At 38.8% G+C, this 19,918-nt stretch overlaps 1 protein-coding gene across 3 annotated transcripts; it reads right to left on the bottom strand.

Annotated features, from left to right (window-relative positions):
- Positions 1–7,088: 7,088 nt before the first annotated feature.
- LZIC (leucine zipper and CTNNBIP1 domain containing) lies at positions 7,089–19,786 on the bottom strand. Of its 3 annotated transcripts, XM_063104904.1 has the most exons (8): positions 19,748–19,786; positions 19,109–19,196; positions 13,876–13,984; positions 12,727–12,862; positions 12,303–12,401; positions 10,791–10,886; positions 10,536–10,617; positions 7,089–10,071 (listed from the first exon to the last, which is right to left on the bottom strand). In XM_063104904.1, the coding sequence occupies exons 3-8, from the start codon at positions 13,974–13,976 to the stop codon at positions 10,013–10,015; spliced, it is 573 nt and encodes a 190-aa protein (XP_062960974.1). In that variant the 5' UTR covers positions 13,977–13,984; positions 19,109–19,196; positions 19,748–19,786; the 3' UTR covers positions 7,089–10,012. The 3 variants fall into 3 exon arrangements, with proteins under 3 accessions (XP_062960974.1, XP_062960975.1, XP_062960976.1); XM_063104905.1 differs by lacking the exon at positions 10,791–10,886; XM_063104906.1 differs by lacking the exon at positions 19,748–19,786 and having other exon boundaries at positions 19,166–19,220.
- Between the last annotated feature and the right edge of the window lie 132 nt (positions 19,787–19,918).

Raw genomic sequence — 19,918 nt, forward strand, 5'->3', positions numbered from 1 at the left:
AGGAAAGAGGCCCCAGTGAGGCTGACCCAAGACGCCAGCCCCAGATCACACAGGACTTTGCAGGTCATGCTAAATATTTGGTCTTTATTCCAAGAATAATGAGAACTATCAAAGGGTTTAAACAGGGAGGTTTTGACATCATCAGATTTAAATAGGTGACTATGGCTATAGCATGGAAAATGGACTAAAATGGAGCAAGAGTGGTGTGTCAGTCAGAGTGGTGGATTAGTCAGTGGTGTATTGCAGTAATGATGTATATATAACAAGCCACCTCAAAATTTAGTGATTATGCTTTTTGCTAAAAGGTTTGCAAATTGCCTGGCTTCCAGCTGTGGGTTGACTATGACTCTGCTGTACAGGGCTGGGATCAGCAGGGTTTATTTAGCTGCAGATGGGGATGTTAAATAAAAATTATAGGATTAAGTTCCCGCACTAGGGCCCAAATGACCAGAGTGAAAACCAAAATGAAGTCACCCCTGCTAAGTTCCATGTCACTTAGGCCGTGGTCTGACCTTAGGAGAGAAGTCAGAAGAAAGATAACAGCCAATTTCCCAAGCCAGTTTAAATCTTCAATAGTTATGATAACAAAGTTCCCTCTGCCTTAATCCTTACACAAAAGAGATAGCTTGAAGTAACCAGATTTTATTTTTCTATTGTTCTGTTTTCCTGTCCCCAGCTTACAAGGAAACTAACTTTGAAATGACCAATACACTTCTTGTGCTTTGTTTTGCTTTCTTCAGCCTTTTTCTGTCTATGAAACTAACCTCCTCCACTTGGCTCACTGGGACACTTATTCTAGTTTGTGGAATAATGTGTTGCCCGATTCTAGAATTGCAATAAAGCCAACTGAGATCTTCAACTAAATTTGTAGTCATTTTGTTCTTTGACAGGCATTAAGGCTGTTCCACATGTTTCCTCCTCCTCCTTGGACCAGAGGCTAGCCAGGGCATATTTCTCTTAGGGTGAATGTCAGGAGAGCCAGAGCACCAAGCCCAACTGGGGAAACATACTGAAGGCCCCTCCAGGAGTCATATCCACAAATACTCTACTGGCCAATTCACCTCATAGCCAAGCCCAAAACAGTGAAGCAAGGAAGTATACTCTACCCCAACAGAGGGAGGTGTATTTTCTGAGTAATACTCCAATATAAAAACCAAGTAAATGGTAGTTTATTGCTTTCCTCATCCTATGCCACTTTGCTTTAGTCCCCAAACAACCTGCTTTAATTTTCCCAAAGCCTTTAATATATATGGCATAAAATCAGTATACCATCAGCTTTGATCCTTTAAAGAAGCATAGGAGCCCAATTTTTTCATTTAGCCTATGCATGCAGTATGCATATAATTTCTAGATGGCCAGAAGCACTTGTTTATAACAATGAATGATGTTACGAGAGTTTTCAGAAACAAATTGTTCCCTTTTTGCACTTCTGTGTACACAAGATGAATTTCTTTCTGTCAGGGCTGGCTCCACCTTGCCCAGGAGTGCTTACTCTTCTGTCAGTTATGCCAAGGCTACCAATTCTACAGTGGGTTCCAAATGGAAATGAAAGGCATAGTAGGTACCCAGTTTATGAACTCAGTTACTACATATGGATGTCTGGTACAGTGCTATGCACTCATTTTTAAATTTTTATTTATTTATTTATTTTTTAAAAGATGACCAATAAGGGGATCTTAACCCTTGGCTTAGTGTTGTCAGCACCACGCTCAGCCAGTGAGCTAACCAGCCATCCCTATATAGGATCCGAACCCATGGCCTTGGTGTTATCAGCACTGCACTCTCCCGAGCGAGCCACAGGCCGGCCCTGTACTCATTAATTTTTAGAAGTAATTTATTATTTAAGGAGAAAAGAAAATCTTTGCTGTTTCCAAAAGTCCTGATTTCTCGTCTCATTCTTGAGCTTGGCTTTAACTGAGGTTTATCTCTAGTTTCCATTCTTGCAGTCAGTCACGTATTCACAGCAGTAGTCCTGGGTCTTTAATAAGGAGCTAGTCTTGCTGGGGACATCAATATTTTTGACAGTGTGTGAGTGTGAGAGGGGAACTCACGTAACTTGGGGGCAGCCCTGGGGAGTGAAAGTGAACTGAACTATTTTTAGTTAAATTCGAGTGGAGGCAATTCACTTAAAGAATCCAAAGGCTTTAACAATATCTTAGATTGACTTTAATGAGTAGTTAGACTGAAATAGCTACAGGCTCCAGGGGGCAGACCAAACCTATTGAGGGCCTCTCCAGGGAGATAAAAAGGTGCTTATACAGCTTGTGCCACGAAGTAGTGTCAGCTTCTTCCATGCCCCTAGCACAGTGCTCAGCATGGGAGCATTTCTGCTCATCTATTAATTGTAGGCTAATACAGACAGAATAGAAAGGGGTCCTTAATTCACTAATAAGAAGAAAAGCTTTCTTAGAAAGAGAAGACAGGCTCACAGAGAGGAGGGGGCAGGGAGTCCTCAAGCAAGCATACAGGTGATACTTAAGACTTTTTAAATCAACTTTGAGCAGGCAATTTCCATTTAATTTCTTTTCAGAGTAGGAGACACATAGAAGTAGCATGCTAAAAGGGCTGCAGAGTATGGAAAAGATAAAGGAACTAGTTTTAATTTGCCTTCCATTTCTGCTGCTAGTGACACCCTGCTGTGACAGACTGTAGTATTAACACACAATTCCCACAAACCTAATAACAATTGTTTCATTAGGATGTCTTAGGCTATTATAAGATCTCTTTAGCACAACTTATATCATTAAAAGGAGATATACCAGAAAAAGTAATTACCTCACCTCCAGGAAAGGAAAAGATAGGAGTAACAGAATTGTAGGCTTTTCTCCACATTAGGTACTCCCAGTGTTAGTTTTATTTTATAATCTTCATTTCCCATTATTTCAAATACCTAGACTATGAACAAAGGCTTTCCTTAGCCAAACCAAACACGATGTGTATTAGTTCATTTTTGTTGCTTATAACAAAATATTTTGAACTGGGTGATTTATAAAGAAAAACAAAGTTTATTGCTTACAGTTTCTGAGACTGAGAAGTCCAAAGTCCATCTGGTGGTGGCAGCAGTGACCCAGGGGTCTCACATTGCAAGATGGTGGAAGCAGAGAGAGAGCAGAGACAGACTCTCCTCTTCTTTTAAAGCCCTTAGAAGCACACCCCTGACCACCATTTTTAATCCATTTACTACTGCACAGTCCTACAATCCCATCACCTCTTCAAGGCCCCCCCTTTCAATAACCATAATTGGATTTCCCACCCTCTTAACAGTCTCAGTGGGGGCTAAGTTTCCAATACATAAAACTTGGGGAACACAATTCAAACTTGAGTGAGTTTTGGGTGGACATAATTCAATCTACTACACAATGTTTTTTGTTTTTGTTTTTTTGTATTTTGATGGCTGGCTGGTATAGGGATCAAACCCTGGACCTTGGTGTTAACAGCACCACACTCTAACCAACTGAGCTAACCAGCCAGCCCCTCTCCTTTTTATTTAGTATTCTTAAAATACATATTTTAAGATTTTAAATATTTTATTTAAGCGAAAGTAGTATTTTGCTTTCATACAGTTCCTTATATTGTAGTTTCAAAGCAATTTATGCATTTAATATCCATTCTTCTTTATACATTTAATAACCATTCACATAATATCTGCATGAACATATGGAAGGCCACTTGACACAGTGGGACAAAAATCAGGTATGAAAGAGTGGTGGAATTAGAATTAGAAACAGAGTATTCCAATTTTCTCTCCATTTAATATTCTCCAAACAGCTTAATAACACAAATATTTTAATGAAATATGTACTTTATCAGATTGATTAAAGATGAGGTAAAAAATTATAGCTGAGGGCCGAGCCCGTGGCGCACTCGGGAGAGTGCGGCGCTGGGAGTGCGGCGACACTCCCGCTGCAGGTTCGGATCCTATATAGGAATGGCCAGTGCACTCATTGGCTGAGTACCGGTCATGGAAAAAAAAAAAAAATTATAGCTGAAAGACATCATTTAGATCAAATAACATAGATCAGGATTATTTTCAAGTGTAATATTCAACATATAGATACACATGTGAAATGTTTCTAAGAGGGGCTGGCCCATGGTTCACTTGGGAGAGTGTGGTGCTGATAACACCAGGGCCACGGGTTCGGATCCCTCTATAGGGATGGCCGGTTAGCTCACCTGGGAGAGTGTGGTGCTAACAACACCAAGTCAAGGGTTAAGATCCCCTTACCAGTCATCTTTAAGAAAAAAAAAAAGTTTCTAAGGACCCAGCTAATTACAATAGTCACCAATATCTTTTATTTTCATTGTTAGGTCTATTTAAAATACAACTTTATCACTGCAAAACAAATGTCTGTGGGGCCGAGCCCGTGGCGCACTCGGGAGAGTGCTGCGCTGGGAGCGCGGCGACGCTCCCGCCGCGGGTTCGGATCCCATATAGGACTGGCCGGTGCACTCACTGGCTGAGTGCCGGTCACAAAAAAGAAAAAAAAAAAACAAATGTCTGTGACGATGCAGCTGTATAGCTAAACCTGTATTAACGATAGAAACACTTAGAAGTCTTATTTTGGTAGGCAAAAAAAAAGACTCTATCCAATACCCATTTTAGAAAATTTAACAAAAAAGAGCCAAGTAAATTAAAAAAAAAAAAAAAAAAAAAAAAGCCAAGTAATGTGTCTGGCATACATAAGTACTCAGGAAATTTCTGATGAAAGATTAAATGACATCAAAATTAGAGGAGGTGGCAGATAGAAACTTCCCCTACTCCCACATAGTAATTACTTTAAGATTTTTCCAAAACATATTTTCTTCTCTTTAGTTTCAATACCTAATCCCTACCAGGCAGAGGCACAGTTTGAGTTTCTCAAACCTAAAGGACCTGGTGCACACAATTTGTCCAGTGCTCTAATTGTAACAAAATTAACCTGGCACAACTAACCTTCCACTCTGGCACAAGTAGCACTGTGGGAGGTCAGAAACTCCTAGCAAGAGGCTGGCCGGTTAGCTCACTTGGTAAAGGGTGGTGCTAATAACACCAAGGTCAAGTGTTCAGATCCCCATCCTGACCAGCCTCCAAAAAAAAAGAAACACCTAGCAGGAGCAGAGGGTGCCACTGGTACAGTCAGAGGCCTGCAAGCGGTGAGCACACACTCATAAAAGAACACAGTCCACATTCTCTCTTTGAGAATGGAAAGTGGATTTAGGTATGTCTATATTTACTCCTTTATATGGGGTCTTGCTCATGGTGTTTTCTGGCAGGGGAACAAATCACTCATACTTGTGGAAGACAATACAAGAAGAAATGCCACAAGACTGATGCTCAGGGACTGAGAGTTTGCCATGTTTGCTCCAAAAGCACGAATGCTTTTTCCTGAATAAATGTGAAACAGAATATTTAAATAAATTAGTATAAGTTCTGAGCTATATAAAACAAACTCAAGGAATAATTTGCCAAGACCTACAATAAACTTGATGCAAAATTTGAGATGCTGACAAAATTATCTTAAAAAAAATGAAATAGTAAAAGCACCACATTTTCTAAGATCATGACCAAACCACAGAGTTAAGGCAATCAGTTACAATCTAATCCAGGTCAAGTATTTGCTTTTACCTAAATTACCTGTCTCTTTGATTATCATTAAGGGTAATTGCCTGAGTTTTCTTTCTTTCTTTCTTTCTTTTTTTTTTTAAAGATGACTGGCGAGGGGATCTGAATCCCATCCCCGTGGCCTTGGTGTTATCAGCACCACACTCTCCCAAGCGAGCCACGGGCCAGCCCTTACCTCAGTTTTCTACTTGGCCTAGTTGATGAGTATTGGAAGAATAATGCCAGGTATAAAGGAAAAAATTTCACTTTTTATATGAGCCAAAAAAATTAAACAAACTCCTCTTATAGTAAAGAATAGCCTCATGTACTATGACAATTTAGCAGTGATAAAAAATAGTACCTGCTAAGACATTTTAGAGTAAATGAGCAATTAAGATAACCTAAGCTTAAGCTATTAAACCATGTATTGAAATTATGACTGTAACACAGCTTCATCGGAGGTTTTTTGAGGGAAGATTTCAAAAGTTCAGTCAGTTGCCAGAATTTGGGGCCAAGGATCCAGGACTGATGTATAATCTTAGAAATAACCCTTACCAGCAATATCTTCACTGGAAAAAAAAATTGCTGGCTTTCCTTGACCTTTTTTTTTTGGCTGGCCGGTACAGTGATCCTCGACCTTGATGTTATAACACCGTGCTCTAACCAACTGAGCTAACCAGCCAGACTCTTGTTAGTTATTACTAATTGTACTCAATTGTCAAGGCTGTAAGCAACGTGATCTTCTCATAGAAAAACAACCAAGCAGTAGGAAGTTTCCAGCTGACAGCCTCAAACCTCTCTACTTTGCTGAACCTGTTTGGAACAGCACTGACTTTCCATTGTGAACTCCTGAGAACATTGCTGACCGCTTGTGTTTGAGGCCCTTTCAGCAATATAGTCTCCCCACTTTGCTATTAGTGTGAGGAGTGAGAGGGATTTCAAAAAGGTGAGTTAGGATGTCAAAAAGCCATATTTTGGGGGAATATCTACAAGTCATATTTTTAGCCTGCTTTTTGCAACTTGATGAAATATTAAATACTAATTTCTCCAGTTTCTAAAATCTTTTTAATTCCAGGGCCAAAGTGGAAACAGTTATATCTTGCAACTTGTTCATGGGGGTCTATGGGAATGCCGACAGTTTTTTGTTTTTTTTTTAAAAGATGACCGGTAAGGGGATCTTAACTCTTGACTTGGTGTTGTCAGCACCACACTCTCAGAAGTGAGCGAACCAGCCATCCCTATATGGGATCTGAACCCATGCCTTGGTGTTATCAGCACCACACTCTCCCGAGTGAGCCACAGGCTGGCCCGTTGCAAAACATTTTGAGAGGCAAAGAACATTCTTCGGTGTTAGCAATGAATAGAATAAGGGGAAAAAAAAAAAAAAAAAACCATGGACAGGAAGGTGGTTTTCTAGGCAAAATGGTCTAGGCTTTTTTTTCTTCAATAATTTCAGACTACCACCATTCACTGTAATAAGATACCATTCCAATGTCAGAGTTGCACAGTCTTTTATTTTGCTAAGTTCCTTGGCTGAATATCTTCAATAAAAGGTCTTACAATAAAAGTTAATGATCCATTTGTCCCAACTCCAACTCGTTCTTGGGAACAACTTCTCATTCTATCCCTCAGTCTCTTCCCTCACCACCCACCTAGAATATTACCCATCTTAGCACTCACGGGATAAAAAGAAAACAAAACACTGAAACATAGGACTTGCTTTAAATCACTAGATTTCATTAAACAGCCCACTTGCTCACTGGAACTTATTTCTGCTTCAGTCCCAGTTCTTTGAGAAATACAGAAATTCTTTTTGCCAAAATATTAGCTGATGCAAGAATGTTGAAAAGTTAGCTGCCTTGGTGTTATTGCAAGCTCCAATATCTTAAGAGATCTAAAAAACTACAAGATTAAATTAGCAAAATATGAACAGAAAACATAGCTTATAAGTCCTTTAATAAGTATAATTGCATAGAATTCACTCACATTTCAAACTGGGTAAAAAATTTGTGAAACGAAATATATCATATGGCACTTAAAAAAGTTATGGTATATTAACTCCAATGCAAAACTTTTTTCTATATTAAGGAGGAGAGAGGGCTGCACAATTATCCTGTGAGGTAGGTTCTATTTTCCCCATGAAACAAAAGAGGAATATGAGGCTCAAAAAGATTAAGTAATCTACTGAAGGTCACATAGCCATGACTGTCAGTGTCTTGCTTGGGCACTGCAAACTTGACCATTTTTAAAAGAAGATAATTTTAAATTGAGTGCTAGTCATTACTTATAAAAATTAATACATTAATGTGCTTAATGACAAAATAGTTCACCGATGCCAGTCTTATAGAACGTTTAAGGGAAACCAAGATTAAAGATTCATATAGGTCCCTTTAAAATACAAAATATTCCTAATTTTCCTGGTCTACTACTGAGAGGAGGGGGTGAGGAAAAATATTGCTATGGCTTAAAAAACAAACACAGAAATTCCATTCCTAGGTATATACCCAAAGGAATTGAAAACAGGTATTCAAACAAACACTTGTACACAAATGTACATAGCAGCACTATCCACAATAGCCAAAAGGTGAAAAGAACCTAAATGGTCATCAACAGATAAATGAATAAACAAAATGTGATGGAATGATTCAGCCACATAAAGGAAAGAAGTACTGATATATGCTATAATGTGGATTAACTTTGAAAATATTATGCTAAGTAAAAGAAGCCAGACAACCAAAACGGTCACATATTATATAATTCATTTATATGAAATATCCAGAATAGGTAAATCCATACAGACAGAGAGCAGATTAGTGGTTGCTAGAGGGCAGGGAGGAGAAGGGAATGGGAAATAACTGCTTAATAGGTACAAGGTCTCCTTTGGGGCTGATGAAAATGTTTTGGAACTAGATAGTGGTGATGGCTGCACAACATTGTGAAGGTACTCACTCACTGAACTGTACTTTTTTTTTTTTGGTGGCTGGCCAGTACAGGGATCGGAACCCGTGACCTTGGTGTTACAAGGCTGTGCTCTAACCAACTGAACTAACTGGCCAGCCCTGAATTATACTCTAAAACAGTGAATTTCACCTCCATTTCAAAAAACACAGAAAAATGAAATAATAAAGCCCTAGATGTACAGCAGATAATTTTCTTTTTCTTGGTTTGTCACAATTTCGGTGAGTTTTTGAGGGTCATAAACCAATTTATAAAAAATAACCCATTAAAAGTTCCAAATAAGGCATGAATGTAGCTGAGGTCCCCTAATTTGTCCAGCTGGCAAAGCACCTAGTAGAGTTTACAGTATACAAGAAGCTTTAAAATGGTTTTTAATTTGTACAAAGTACAAAGAAAATATTGAAAAACACATTTAAGAATATAAAATGGCCAGAGCCGAGGAAATAAGCTAATGTACAAGCATATAGACATATCTGTATATCTGAGCATGCAGAGAGATGTAAACACTCAGGAGAGAAACCTGCTTTTCCTCATTAACTTATTCGGTGTTTCCCCCCAAAACGAAGAGTAGATAGTAGTTTACAGTTACCACCCTCTGAGTTTGGCAAGAGGTCACACATGGGGAGGGCCTCTAGCTGCCGTTTCCTATTGCTTCCCTGGTGAAACAATGCAGGAGGTTAAGTTACTTCAGGAGACTCCCAACAGGGCTCCCATTGTTCCAAGCTCAAAATTCAGAGATACAATAGGCCCCATTCATACAGAGAGCACACAGGCTGGGGAATGGTCCCTTAGTATAGAGTCAACTTTTTGTTGGGACATCAAATTTTAGTAAACACTAACTTGCACAAATACGTGCTAATTATTTTTTAAAAACAATACAGAATAAAGAAATAAAACTCAATAGATACTAAACTTGGAGTCAGGACACCAGAGTCTTATCCCCAGCTCTGTGTCTAATGTGACTTTTAGCAAGTCACTTGATCTTTCTGAGCCTCATTTTCCTGTCTGTAAAATAAAAATGGTTCCTAAGATCACTTAGAACTCTAAAATTCTATTAACACATGAGGACTATTGATGTTGCTTCACTGTTGATTCAAATGAGTGCGGATCAGTTATGAGCAGAAAAGAATCATTAGTTCACACCTTTTCATTCACTATTAGCACTTAAAAACAAGAACCCTTTATAAAACAAAGTCGATTTTCTGTTCTCTCTTTAAACAGACAAATCACAATGAACAGTCCAGTTAGTCCCTCCGTCCCAACAAGTCCAGGATCACTAAAGCAGGTAGCCCTACATAAAGCACAATGATGAACAGCATAAACAGAGGCCACATGTATGTTTCCAGGTTACCTTTTCTCAGGTAATTAGTACATTTTGAGAATCTCTTAATTTCTTTGCAATGACTCAAAATCCCCAGAATAAAAACACATTTACAATAAGAATGTGATCAATGTCTCAACTTCTACACCATGTCATTTTTTTGTTTTTTCAACCTCAAAACTTGCCAGAGCAAGGACTTTGTCACCAGAGCCTAAGGAAAAAGACATAGAATAAACAAAAAGGTTATTTCAAATGCATTTACAATTCCAGGTAAAGCAGCAAAATATCTATTACATAGATATTGAAATAGAAAATAGAATTAGCTCCCATTATCGGTGCATTAAATCCTAAACCTTCTCACTGCCATCCCGATTTCCTTCCCTTTGCACAAACAATCCAGCTACAAGAGTGACCTATTGGTTACAAATCCTTACTGTAGCTCTAAGTATGCAATAGAAGACGTAAAACCTTAGTTTATTTTACTGTTATGTTATATCTACCTGGCAAGTATTTTTTAAAAATTTAGGCTGGATTAGTTTAATTATTTTTATACAAAGTAAAGACTTAATTTCACTCCTAAACTCAAAGAAAGGTCATAATGTTATCTCGACGACACTCTCTGTCAATCTGGAGCACTAATACATGTCCAGCTGTCAGAAACATGAGGGCACTCACCAAGATCTGTAGAAACTTTCTCAAACTGGCTGAGGATAGCACCTGCATTTGCTGACAAGAAGGCCTCATCATCGGCAGTCAGCTAAACAAAAGAAAACAAAGCCCAGGCAAGTTAGTTCAAATGTTACAAACAGTTCTAGAAACTACAGTTAAGAATATCTTAGGATCACAAACTAGATAATGTATCAAGAAGTTCTCTACCAAATACTTCACAGTTTTTCTTTATACTTAATATATTAAATTAAATACTGATACCTTCTCTCCAAGTTTCCTGAGAGCTGTCAGTATCTCCACTTTCTGTTGAGTATACAGGTCTCTTTCCAGCTTTCCTACCATCAGATCTCTATCCATCTATATTGGATAAATGCAAGGCACTGGTATTTAAGTGAAAAACATTCTGGGCATAAAATCCAGCTTTTTAGAAATACTCTTAAAAAAAATCCTCTTAGTGATTAATGTTATAAAGAACTATAGAAAGAATTCAAGGCAAACATGATTAAAATGTTATTATGCAGTTCTAATAAATTTTAATGCTAATCATGACCATTGTCTTAGTTTTAAACTCTATTGAAGGTTAGTAGCTTCCTTCACAGAGGAGCTAGCTTCTAAGAACTCATTTTATTAAACTGAAGTGTGGCCTATAGGCTTGAATGAGATAACTGGTATCAGATTCCTGGAACTTATGTTAAGTACCACCCTTACCAGCAGAAACACCAATAGCATGTATTGTACACTGGTACTATTCTAAGTTCACTTACATATATATTACTTCATTTAATCCTCACAACAATCATAAGAAGTAAGGCCTACCATTAGCACCTTTTTACACACGGAGAAACTGAGGCACAAAGAGGTTGAATAAAATAACTGCCCAAGGTGACATACCTCAGTAGTAGACCAGGGATTCAAATCTAGACAATCTGACCCAAGTCTATGCTCTTAATCACTATGCTACTGAATTACCCATAGTTACAAAAATCTTGTTAATCCTTAACTATATTTAACTCTGTAAAACAGACTTCCAGAAGCATCAGGTTTATAAAGATGCTTGAAATGCTTAGCTGAGATAGGTCACACATGCATAACAGCAATGCTGCTAATGAATTCTCAAAGAGATTTCAAGTTAAGGCTACAAAAGTAAATGGTAAAACAATAAAGGTGGAGGCCGGCCCGTGGCTCACTCGGTAGAGTGCGGTGCTGATAACACCAAGGCCACGGGTTCGGATCCTATATAGGGATGGCCGGTTTGCTCACTGGCTGAGCGTGGTGCTGACAACACCAAGCCAAGGGTTGAGATCCCCTTACCGGTCATCTTTTTAAAAAAAAAAAAAAAAAAAACAATAAAGGTGGAATCCAAGAAGACACAGTCAGTGGCAATTCAAACTGACATATACTGTATAAACCTCAGCATTTATTATCAACAATAATTGCTCAAAGTACCAATTTTATCAGAAAATTGTGAGTTGTGACTCTAAAATCAACTGACTGATTTTTAAACTGTAAAATATCATAATGAGCAAATTCTTGGACTATGGAAAGAAACACACAGCGACCAAATCAATTTATTTATTTATTTATTTATTTTTAAAGATGACCAGTAAGGGGATCTTAACCCTTGACTTGGTGTTGTCAGCACCACACTCAGCCAGTGAGCGAACCGGCCATCCGTATATGGGATCCGAACCCGGGGCCTTGGTGTTATCAGCACCGCACTCTACCGAGTGAGCCACGGGCCGGCCCCGACCAAATCAATTTAAACAACTTTACCTCTGCTAACCTTGTCCGAAGCTGACCTGGTTGTTTCTTTGCAAATAATCTGATGACCTCAGGGGTTTTAAAGGCCTGGCTGATAGCTGCCTGAATAGCCTAGAAACATAAGAAGGCAAAAACTAAGCAAAACATTCCAACAAAACAGATATTGCAATAATTGACTGATGGGTCTGTCTTTAATTATTAACAAAGTCTTTGTTCATCAAACACTGTTACCGTTTCAGTTTTCACTTGCTATTTATGTGCATGTCACTGAAGCCAAATATATAACTAAGTAAAGATCTGGAAGGATATGCTTTTTTATGCATAAGTAGACATTCATCTAGAATTTACACCCAAAAAGGGGTACATTTTCAATCTGAAGTGTACTTACAAAAGAAAGAACCAAACTCTGTCACTGATATAAGTAAATTATGCTTACCAGCTGCATTCCACTTAGTTCATCTACCAAAGTCATATTTCCAGACATAATTTTCTTCAGGGAATCATTAAATTCACTTAGCTGCTCCAGAGTTTCCTTTTTAGTTTCTTCATATTCATCTGTATCAAGTTCCTCTCTGAAGTACAGTGAACAACATAATACAGAAAAATACAGAGTTCCAAGTGAAAAAAAAGCAATCTTGGTACTTGTACACTAGAAAAAAAACTGAAGGGAAATATCAAAATGCTAATGATGGATGTGTTCAGATAGTAGTTGTATGGGCATTTTCCTGCAATGTGGTTATGTCAACGAGTAATATTTTTCTTTACCAAAATGAAGCATGCTTAACGAACCACCTAATAACTTCCCTTTAAACAGTCAATGCTATAACATTGGGTAAGATACTGAACATAGCCAAGCTTCAGTCTCTTTAACTACAAAGCTTCAGAAAATGATAGTACCTACCTAACAGGGTTGCTATGAGCATTAAATGAGACATAGAAAGTGCTTGGCATATAACAGGTACTTGATAAGTAGCTGTTGTTATCATCATCAGCGTCATCATCAACAGTAGGAAAAATTTTGTGTATCTTGCAATACAACAGCAAGGCAGTACTTGTCATCTAAGGGGTTATTTTTATTCACCAAACAAGCCACTTATTAAACACTTACTATGAATAACAGCTACCACTTTTACTGAGCACCTACTCTGGGCCAAGCACTGTGTCTGCCCCTTCATCTGTAACATTTACAACAACTTTGCAAGGTTGTTAAAAACTGCAATGAACAGTCTTTTGAGAAGTTAAGGCTGAAACCACACACCAGAAGTTCAAACAGTACCTTCTCAGCCTGATACCAGGCAGGGCTATTTTAAGTAATAAAGACAAGGTAGTTGTTGTTATTTCTACTTCAAGGAGGTTAAGTATTTTGTCTAAGTTCACGTGCACTTAGTAATTAATTGAAAGACTTTCACATTCCAGCCTTTATGACTCCAAAGCCTTCACTGAGTTTACTCCTCCAACACAAAGCACTGTGAAGAACACTACAGAGGAAACCCAAATCACACATGGGACTACATCCATGGAGCTTGTAATCTAGCTGCAGAATAAAGCCATTTTACAGCAAAACAACACACAATTATACAATTACCTGCATTCTTCCAGATCTTGTAATTGCTGCATTAGTCTATCCAACTGTTCTTCTAAATTCTGCTTTAATTTGCTTGTCTCTGTCTTTCCTCTGGAAGCCATTTTAATCTCTATATAGAACAATAAACCCACATATGGTATATTTGGTTATTTGAAGAGATTCAACATACCAGTGTAATTTAAAATAGGCAATACTGACTCAGCTACAGATGTGAGAAAGATAGTTCTGCAAAGAGAATCTCAAATCAGAAATACAGTTTAAACTCATATAGTAATAACATTCCACAAGAATGTCTGACAGTCTTCTTAATCGACTTGACAAGTTAATTAGAAGTCTTCACTCTTGGTCTATCTCCCTTTAAACAAATTTGAAAGAAAAAAATACAGATTTAAAAAGAAATAGAAAGCTGGCCAGTTAGCACAGTTGGTTAGAGCAGGCTGCTGATAACACCAAGGTCTGGGGTTCAATCCCTGTACCACCCAGCCAAGAGGAAAAAAAAAAATAGATTAGATGTGACTGCTTTATAAAAAGATTCATTATAGCATTCTTTTTCATATTTATAAGTACACCCCAAGAATCAGAACACTCCTGGTATTATCTTATTGGCTTTATGTACATTTACCTAATGACGTGTGAGCACTAACATCTTTTTATTTATTTTTTTCAAAAAGATGACCGGTAAGGGGATCTAAACCCTTGACTTGGTGTTGTCAGCACCACGCTCTCCCAAGTGAGCCACAGGCCGGCCTGAGCACTAACATCTTTTGATATGAATTTCCTCTTTGGAAATGTGCCCATTTTCTACTGGATTATCTCTTTTTGTTTAACTTTTATTTATTTTTTAGATTATCTTTTCTCTTACGGATTTACATAGCATGAATATGAAGCCTTTGTAATTACAGTTGACCTTTGAACATATGGATTAATTTTATCTATAGTGTTTTTTGTCATGACAAATTATTTTTTAATGAACAAATATCTCCTTTAAGTCTTCTTAGTTTTGTGTCCCATGAAGGCAGGCCCTAAGTATCTCAAAATTTATAAAAATACATGTCTTTGTAGTCTAAGACTTTTATAAATTCTTTTTTTTTTTTTGGCAGCTGGCTGGTATGGGGATCCTAACCATCACCTTGATGTTATACGACTGTGCTCTAACCACCCAAGCTAACCTGCTAGCCCTAAATTATTTTTTCTACCTGTAGAAAAAAGTCCCTTGCAGCTTTTTTTCCTTATGCTATGAAGTACGGGCCTAACTTTAATTTTCTTTCAAATGTATAGCCAATTGCCCCAACACCCACTACTAGTCAGTCTTTTATTCATTGATCCAATATGCTACCTTTATTAAGTAAATTCCCAGACTCAGCCTCAAGTCTGTTTCATTGATAGTTTTCTGGTCCTAAGGAATTACCTTGCTATTTAGATTATTACAACTTTTTTGTTGGAATATTTTGATAACTGATAAGGACTTGCCTTTTTTTTTTTTTTTTTAATTTAAAAGATGACCAGTAAGGGGATCTTAACCCTTGACTTGGTGCTGTCAGCACCATGCTCTCCCAAGTGAGCTAACCAGCCATCCCTACATGGGATCTGAACTCGTGGCCTTGGTGTTATCAGCGCCACACTCTCCCGAGTGAGCCACGGGCGGCCCCAAGGACTTGCGTTTATTACTTGTTTTTTCCCCTAAAATTTGTAAATATTCTTGTGTACTTTCGCTTCTAGATGAATTGGAGAATCAGTTTGTCAAGTTTCATTAAAATCCTATTGAAATTTTGACAGGGATTACATTAAAATTTAAAACTAATATGGAGAAAATCTATCCTTAAAATTTGAATCTTCCCATCAAGAAATATATTGCTCCCTTTACCTAGGTTTTCTTTTATAATCTTTAGTTTAAAAATAATTGTTGTGGGCCGAGCCCGTGGCGCACTCGGTAGAGTGCTGCGCTGGCAGCGCGGCGACACTCCCGCCGCGGGTTCGGATCCTATATAGGACTGACCGGTGCACTCACTGGCTGAGTGCCGGTCACGAAATAAACGACAAAAAAAAAAATAAATAAAATAAAAGAAAAAAAATAAAAATAAAAAAATAATTGTTGTATTCAAATAGGCCTTGACCATTGGCTATTCTTAGATATTTTTAATTTTTTGTTAATATCGGAAAGAGGGTTTTCATTATTACAATTTTTTTTGAAACATAATTGATTGTATATATGTGTGGGGTACAGCATTGAATAGCAATACCTGTGTGCAATATGTGATGCTCAAATCAGGATAATTAGTATATTCAACATTACACAAAATAACCATATTTTGTGGCCCTTTTACCAATTTTCTTGTTTGTTATTACAATTTCTGATTGTTGCTGGTGTAGAGAAAAGTTGCTGATTTTGGTGCATTGGTATTGTATCCATTTACCTTAACAATGATAGTATTTAAGCCTTCCATTTACACATTTACAAACATTCGTTTCAGGAAACACACACACACATACACACGCGCGCACGCACGCAAGGGCTGGCTGGTTAGGTCAGTTGCTTGGAGCACAGTGTTAAAACACCAAGATCAAAGGTTTGTTAGATCCCCTTATTGGCCACCCAGCAAAAAAAGAAAGAGAAAAAAAGAATCAGGAAGGAAACACATTTTGCTTAATATTAGGTATAACCGCTCATCAAAACTTAAATCCTAGGGTAGCTTATTGAAGCATTTTTTATTTCTCTACACACAAAGAAATTACCAAATGATGTGACATGTGAACTTCAATGGAGAAGATTCTTAAGATATACTCAAAATAGAATGTAATTAATGAAAGAAACCTAGTCTTATTACCCTACGTTTTTAAATTGGCTTAAGTTACCTATGATCATTGATATACAGTTTGAGCATCCCTAATCTGAAAATCTGAAATCTGAAATATTCCAAAATCTAAAACTACTTTTTTTTTTCTTTTTTTGGCAGCTGGCGGGTTCGAGGACCTGAACTCTTGACCTCGGTGTTTAAAATTTTTTGAATACCAACATGAGGCCACATTAAGTACTGTATACTGGGGGAAACATTTTAAAAAGCCATCCAGCAGAATGCTTCATCCCTAGAGGACCCACTTCTCAGTCCTTCATCTGCTTCTGATGTTTCTTCTCACCTAAAAAAAAAAAAACAGTGTACAGTAACCTTTTAATTAAAACACAGCATCACAGGGTAGAGACTGAAAGTCTGCTGTTGTTGTTGCTGTTGTTTAACAGCTGATATGGGTATTCTGGTGATGCTACTGTGCTGCTTAGTTACCCTGAACAGACTATCTTTGTATCAATGATACGTCATGTGTTTTACTGTTAAGTACTTATATGTGAATAAATGTAAGAAAATCATTGCTTATTGTGGCATATAAATTCAGAATCAGAATGGTGATGCCATATAACTGCATATTGTCTATATGGGTGGCTTTGATAGTGATATTTTCTTTCTTTCTTTTTTTTTTTAAAAGATGACCGGTAAGGGGATCTTAATCCTTGGCTTGGTGTTGTCACCACCACGCTCAGCCAGTGAGCGAACCGGCCATCCCTATATAGGATCCGAACCTGTGGCCTTGTTGTTATCAGCACCGCACTCTCCCGAGTGAGCCACGGGCCGGCCCTGTGATACATTTGCTTTCTGATGGCTCACTGTACACAAACTGTGTTTCATGCACAAAATTATTTAAAATGTTGCATAAAATTACCTTCAGGCTATGTGTAAAAGGTGTATATGGATCATAAATGAATTTTATGTTTAGATTTGGGTCCCATCCCCAAGATATCTCATTATGTATATGCAAATATTCTAAAATCCAAAAAAATCCAAAATCGGAAACACTTCTGATCCCAAGCATTTTGGATAAGGGATAATCAATCTATACAAATATAAAGTAGCTACATTATAGCCAGAAGTGTAATTTATTATAGTTATATTTCATATATAGTAGTTTAGTGGGTTTCTCCTGGAAATGCTCATCTAAGTTTTTATTTTAAATCTGTTGAATTTTCCAGTAGAAGTGAAGGCAAACCCAAGACGACACTGAAAGTGTCTTTTCAGGATTTATGTTGTATAGTCTAACCACAGTGGATTACTTGCCATTCCTAAATATGTCATACACTTTCATCCTTCTCTTATGAGCCTGCATTTTTTCCTATCAAGCCCAGTTCTTCCATTTTTCAAGGTCTAGTTTAAGTGTACCCTTCTCCACAAGACCTTCCTTCATTTACCCCCAGTCACTAGGTTGTGAATTGAGAGTAGGCATTTTACCTTTACCACATTTACCACTAGCATTTACCTCAATCCCGGGCAGACAAAAAGTACTAGATAAATAATTTGTAAATGAATAATAAGAACTGATTGCTGGGCTGAGCCCGTGGCGCACTCGGTAGCGTGCTGCGCTAGCAGCGCGGCGACGCTCCCGCCGCGGGTTCGGATCCTATATAAGAATGACCGGTGCACTCCCTGGCTGAGCGCCAGTCACGAAAAAAAAAAAAAAAAAAAAGAACTGATTGCTTCTTCCTCTGCATTCCACATCTTATTCTCTATATAACACTATTTCTGCCTTGAATTATATGATTTTATTATAGCATACAGTTTGTCTATCTTCCTCCTCTGATTAAATTCTGGAGAACAGAAAATGCATCTGTTTCCTCCCTTAGCCTCTCAGCACCTAACACAGAATAGAAATTTGATAATTGGATCAAGTATATAAAAACTCTCTCTTTTTTTTTTTTTTTGGCAGCTGGCAAATATAGGGATCTAATCCTGGACCTTGTTGTTATCAGCACCACGCTCTAACAGAGCTAACCGACCAGTACCTGACTCATCGTATCTTAAAGAGGTAAAGCTATACTGAATAAATTCCAGGGAAGATGGGGGGTGGTGGTGGTAGGGGGGACTTTAAAAGCCTTAACCCTGGGCCGAGCCCGTGGCGCACTTGGGAGAGTGCAGCACTGGGAGCGCAGCGACGCTCCCCGCCGCGGGTTCGGATCCTATATAGGAATGGCCGGTGCACTCACTGGCTGATTGCTGGTCGCGAAAAAGACCAAAAAAAAAAAAAAAAAAAAAAGCCTTAACCTGATGTTACATTATTTGAGATATAGCGCAAGAAGATTAACTCGCTGGCACCACCTAGTATTCAATAAAGGCGGTGCACTTTTTGCGGCAACTATAGAAATGACTCTCCGATGCTGGAATCTGAGTGGAAGTTACTCATTCATGCTCACCTCTCTCTTAGTACTCTGAACTCCGCACAGTGCTGACCGGTCTCAAGTTGCATAAACCACCAATTATTGAAGTTCCAAGTGTCATAAACTTGAGAAAAGCGAAATTATTCATCAGTACAGGAGGCTCGAAACTCAAATTACCTGGGGGGAGTGGAGTTGACTAGGAAAGGGAAACCATTAATAATTTCATTAACAAATGGTTTTATTTGCTGTATATGAACTTGGCCTAAAGCAGTCCAGATAACTTCCACGTGAACAGCCTGCAATTGCAACACACCCCTTTCTTTCTAGGAAGACATCATGGGCTTGGGCGCTTTCTGCCTCGACTGCGCGTCCCGCAGCCTTCCCGAGGATTTCCCTTGTGAGGCCGCGGGGGTCACTGAGGAAAACCCCGCGCCCGGGCCCGCCTTGAGGGAAGCTGTTAAACCCAGAAGCACGGAAAACCCTTTTCCCGGCTGGAAGTGAGCAGCGTTTGGCCCACGACCATCGGGACGGGGGGAGGCAGCAGCACCAGACAAGGCCGCAATCCTATCTCCACGGGGAACTTGACGTTCCCGCACTGAGGTCCCGCAGCGGCCGGGCTCGACCAGGCCCCAGTTGCCACCAGAAGTCGCCGTGAACCCGCCGCCCTCGAAACACCTTCCGGCCCTCCTTGGTCAGAACCGGGGTAACCTGCTCAGTGCCCCGCGGGGTCCCCTCTCTGCCTCCCGCTAGCCCCCGGGTCCCGGAGTTCGGAGCCAGGTGCCCCGCCTACCTGAGGGCCCCGGCCTGGCGAACCGCGCGAGAGGAGCACTTCCGTCGCACGCACGC

The sequence above is a fragment of the Cynocephalus volans genome, chromosome 8 (assembly GCF_027409185.1).
Source record: "Cynocephalus volans isolate mCynVol1 chromosome 8, mCynVol1.pri, whole genome shotgun sequence".
NCBI classification, from domain to species: Eukaryota; Metazoa; Chordata; class Mammalia; order Dermoptera; family Cynocephalidae; genus Cynocephalus; species Cynocephalus volans.

What these genes read in the sequence shown, in the direction of transcription:
- LZIC (XM_063104906.1), bottom strand. Translation starts at nt 19,220, where the DNA reads ATGAATAATTTCGCTTTTCTCAAGTTTATGACACTTGGAACTTCAATA. An exon ending in CAAGATCTGGAAGAATGCAG is followed by an intron (nt 12,863 to 13,875) that starts GTAATTGTATAA and finishes ACTGTACTTCAG; the next exon opens with AGAGGAACTTGATACAGATG. An exon ending in GAAAGTTTCTACAGATCTTG is followed by an intron (nt 10,072 to 10,535) that starts GTGAGTGCCCTC and finishes CTTTTTCCTTAG; the next exon opens with GCTCTGGTGACAAAGTCCTT.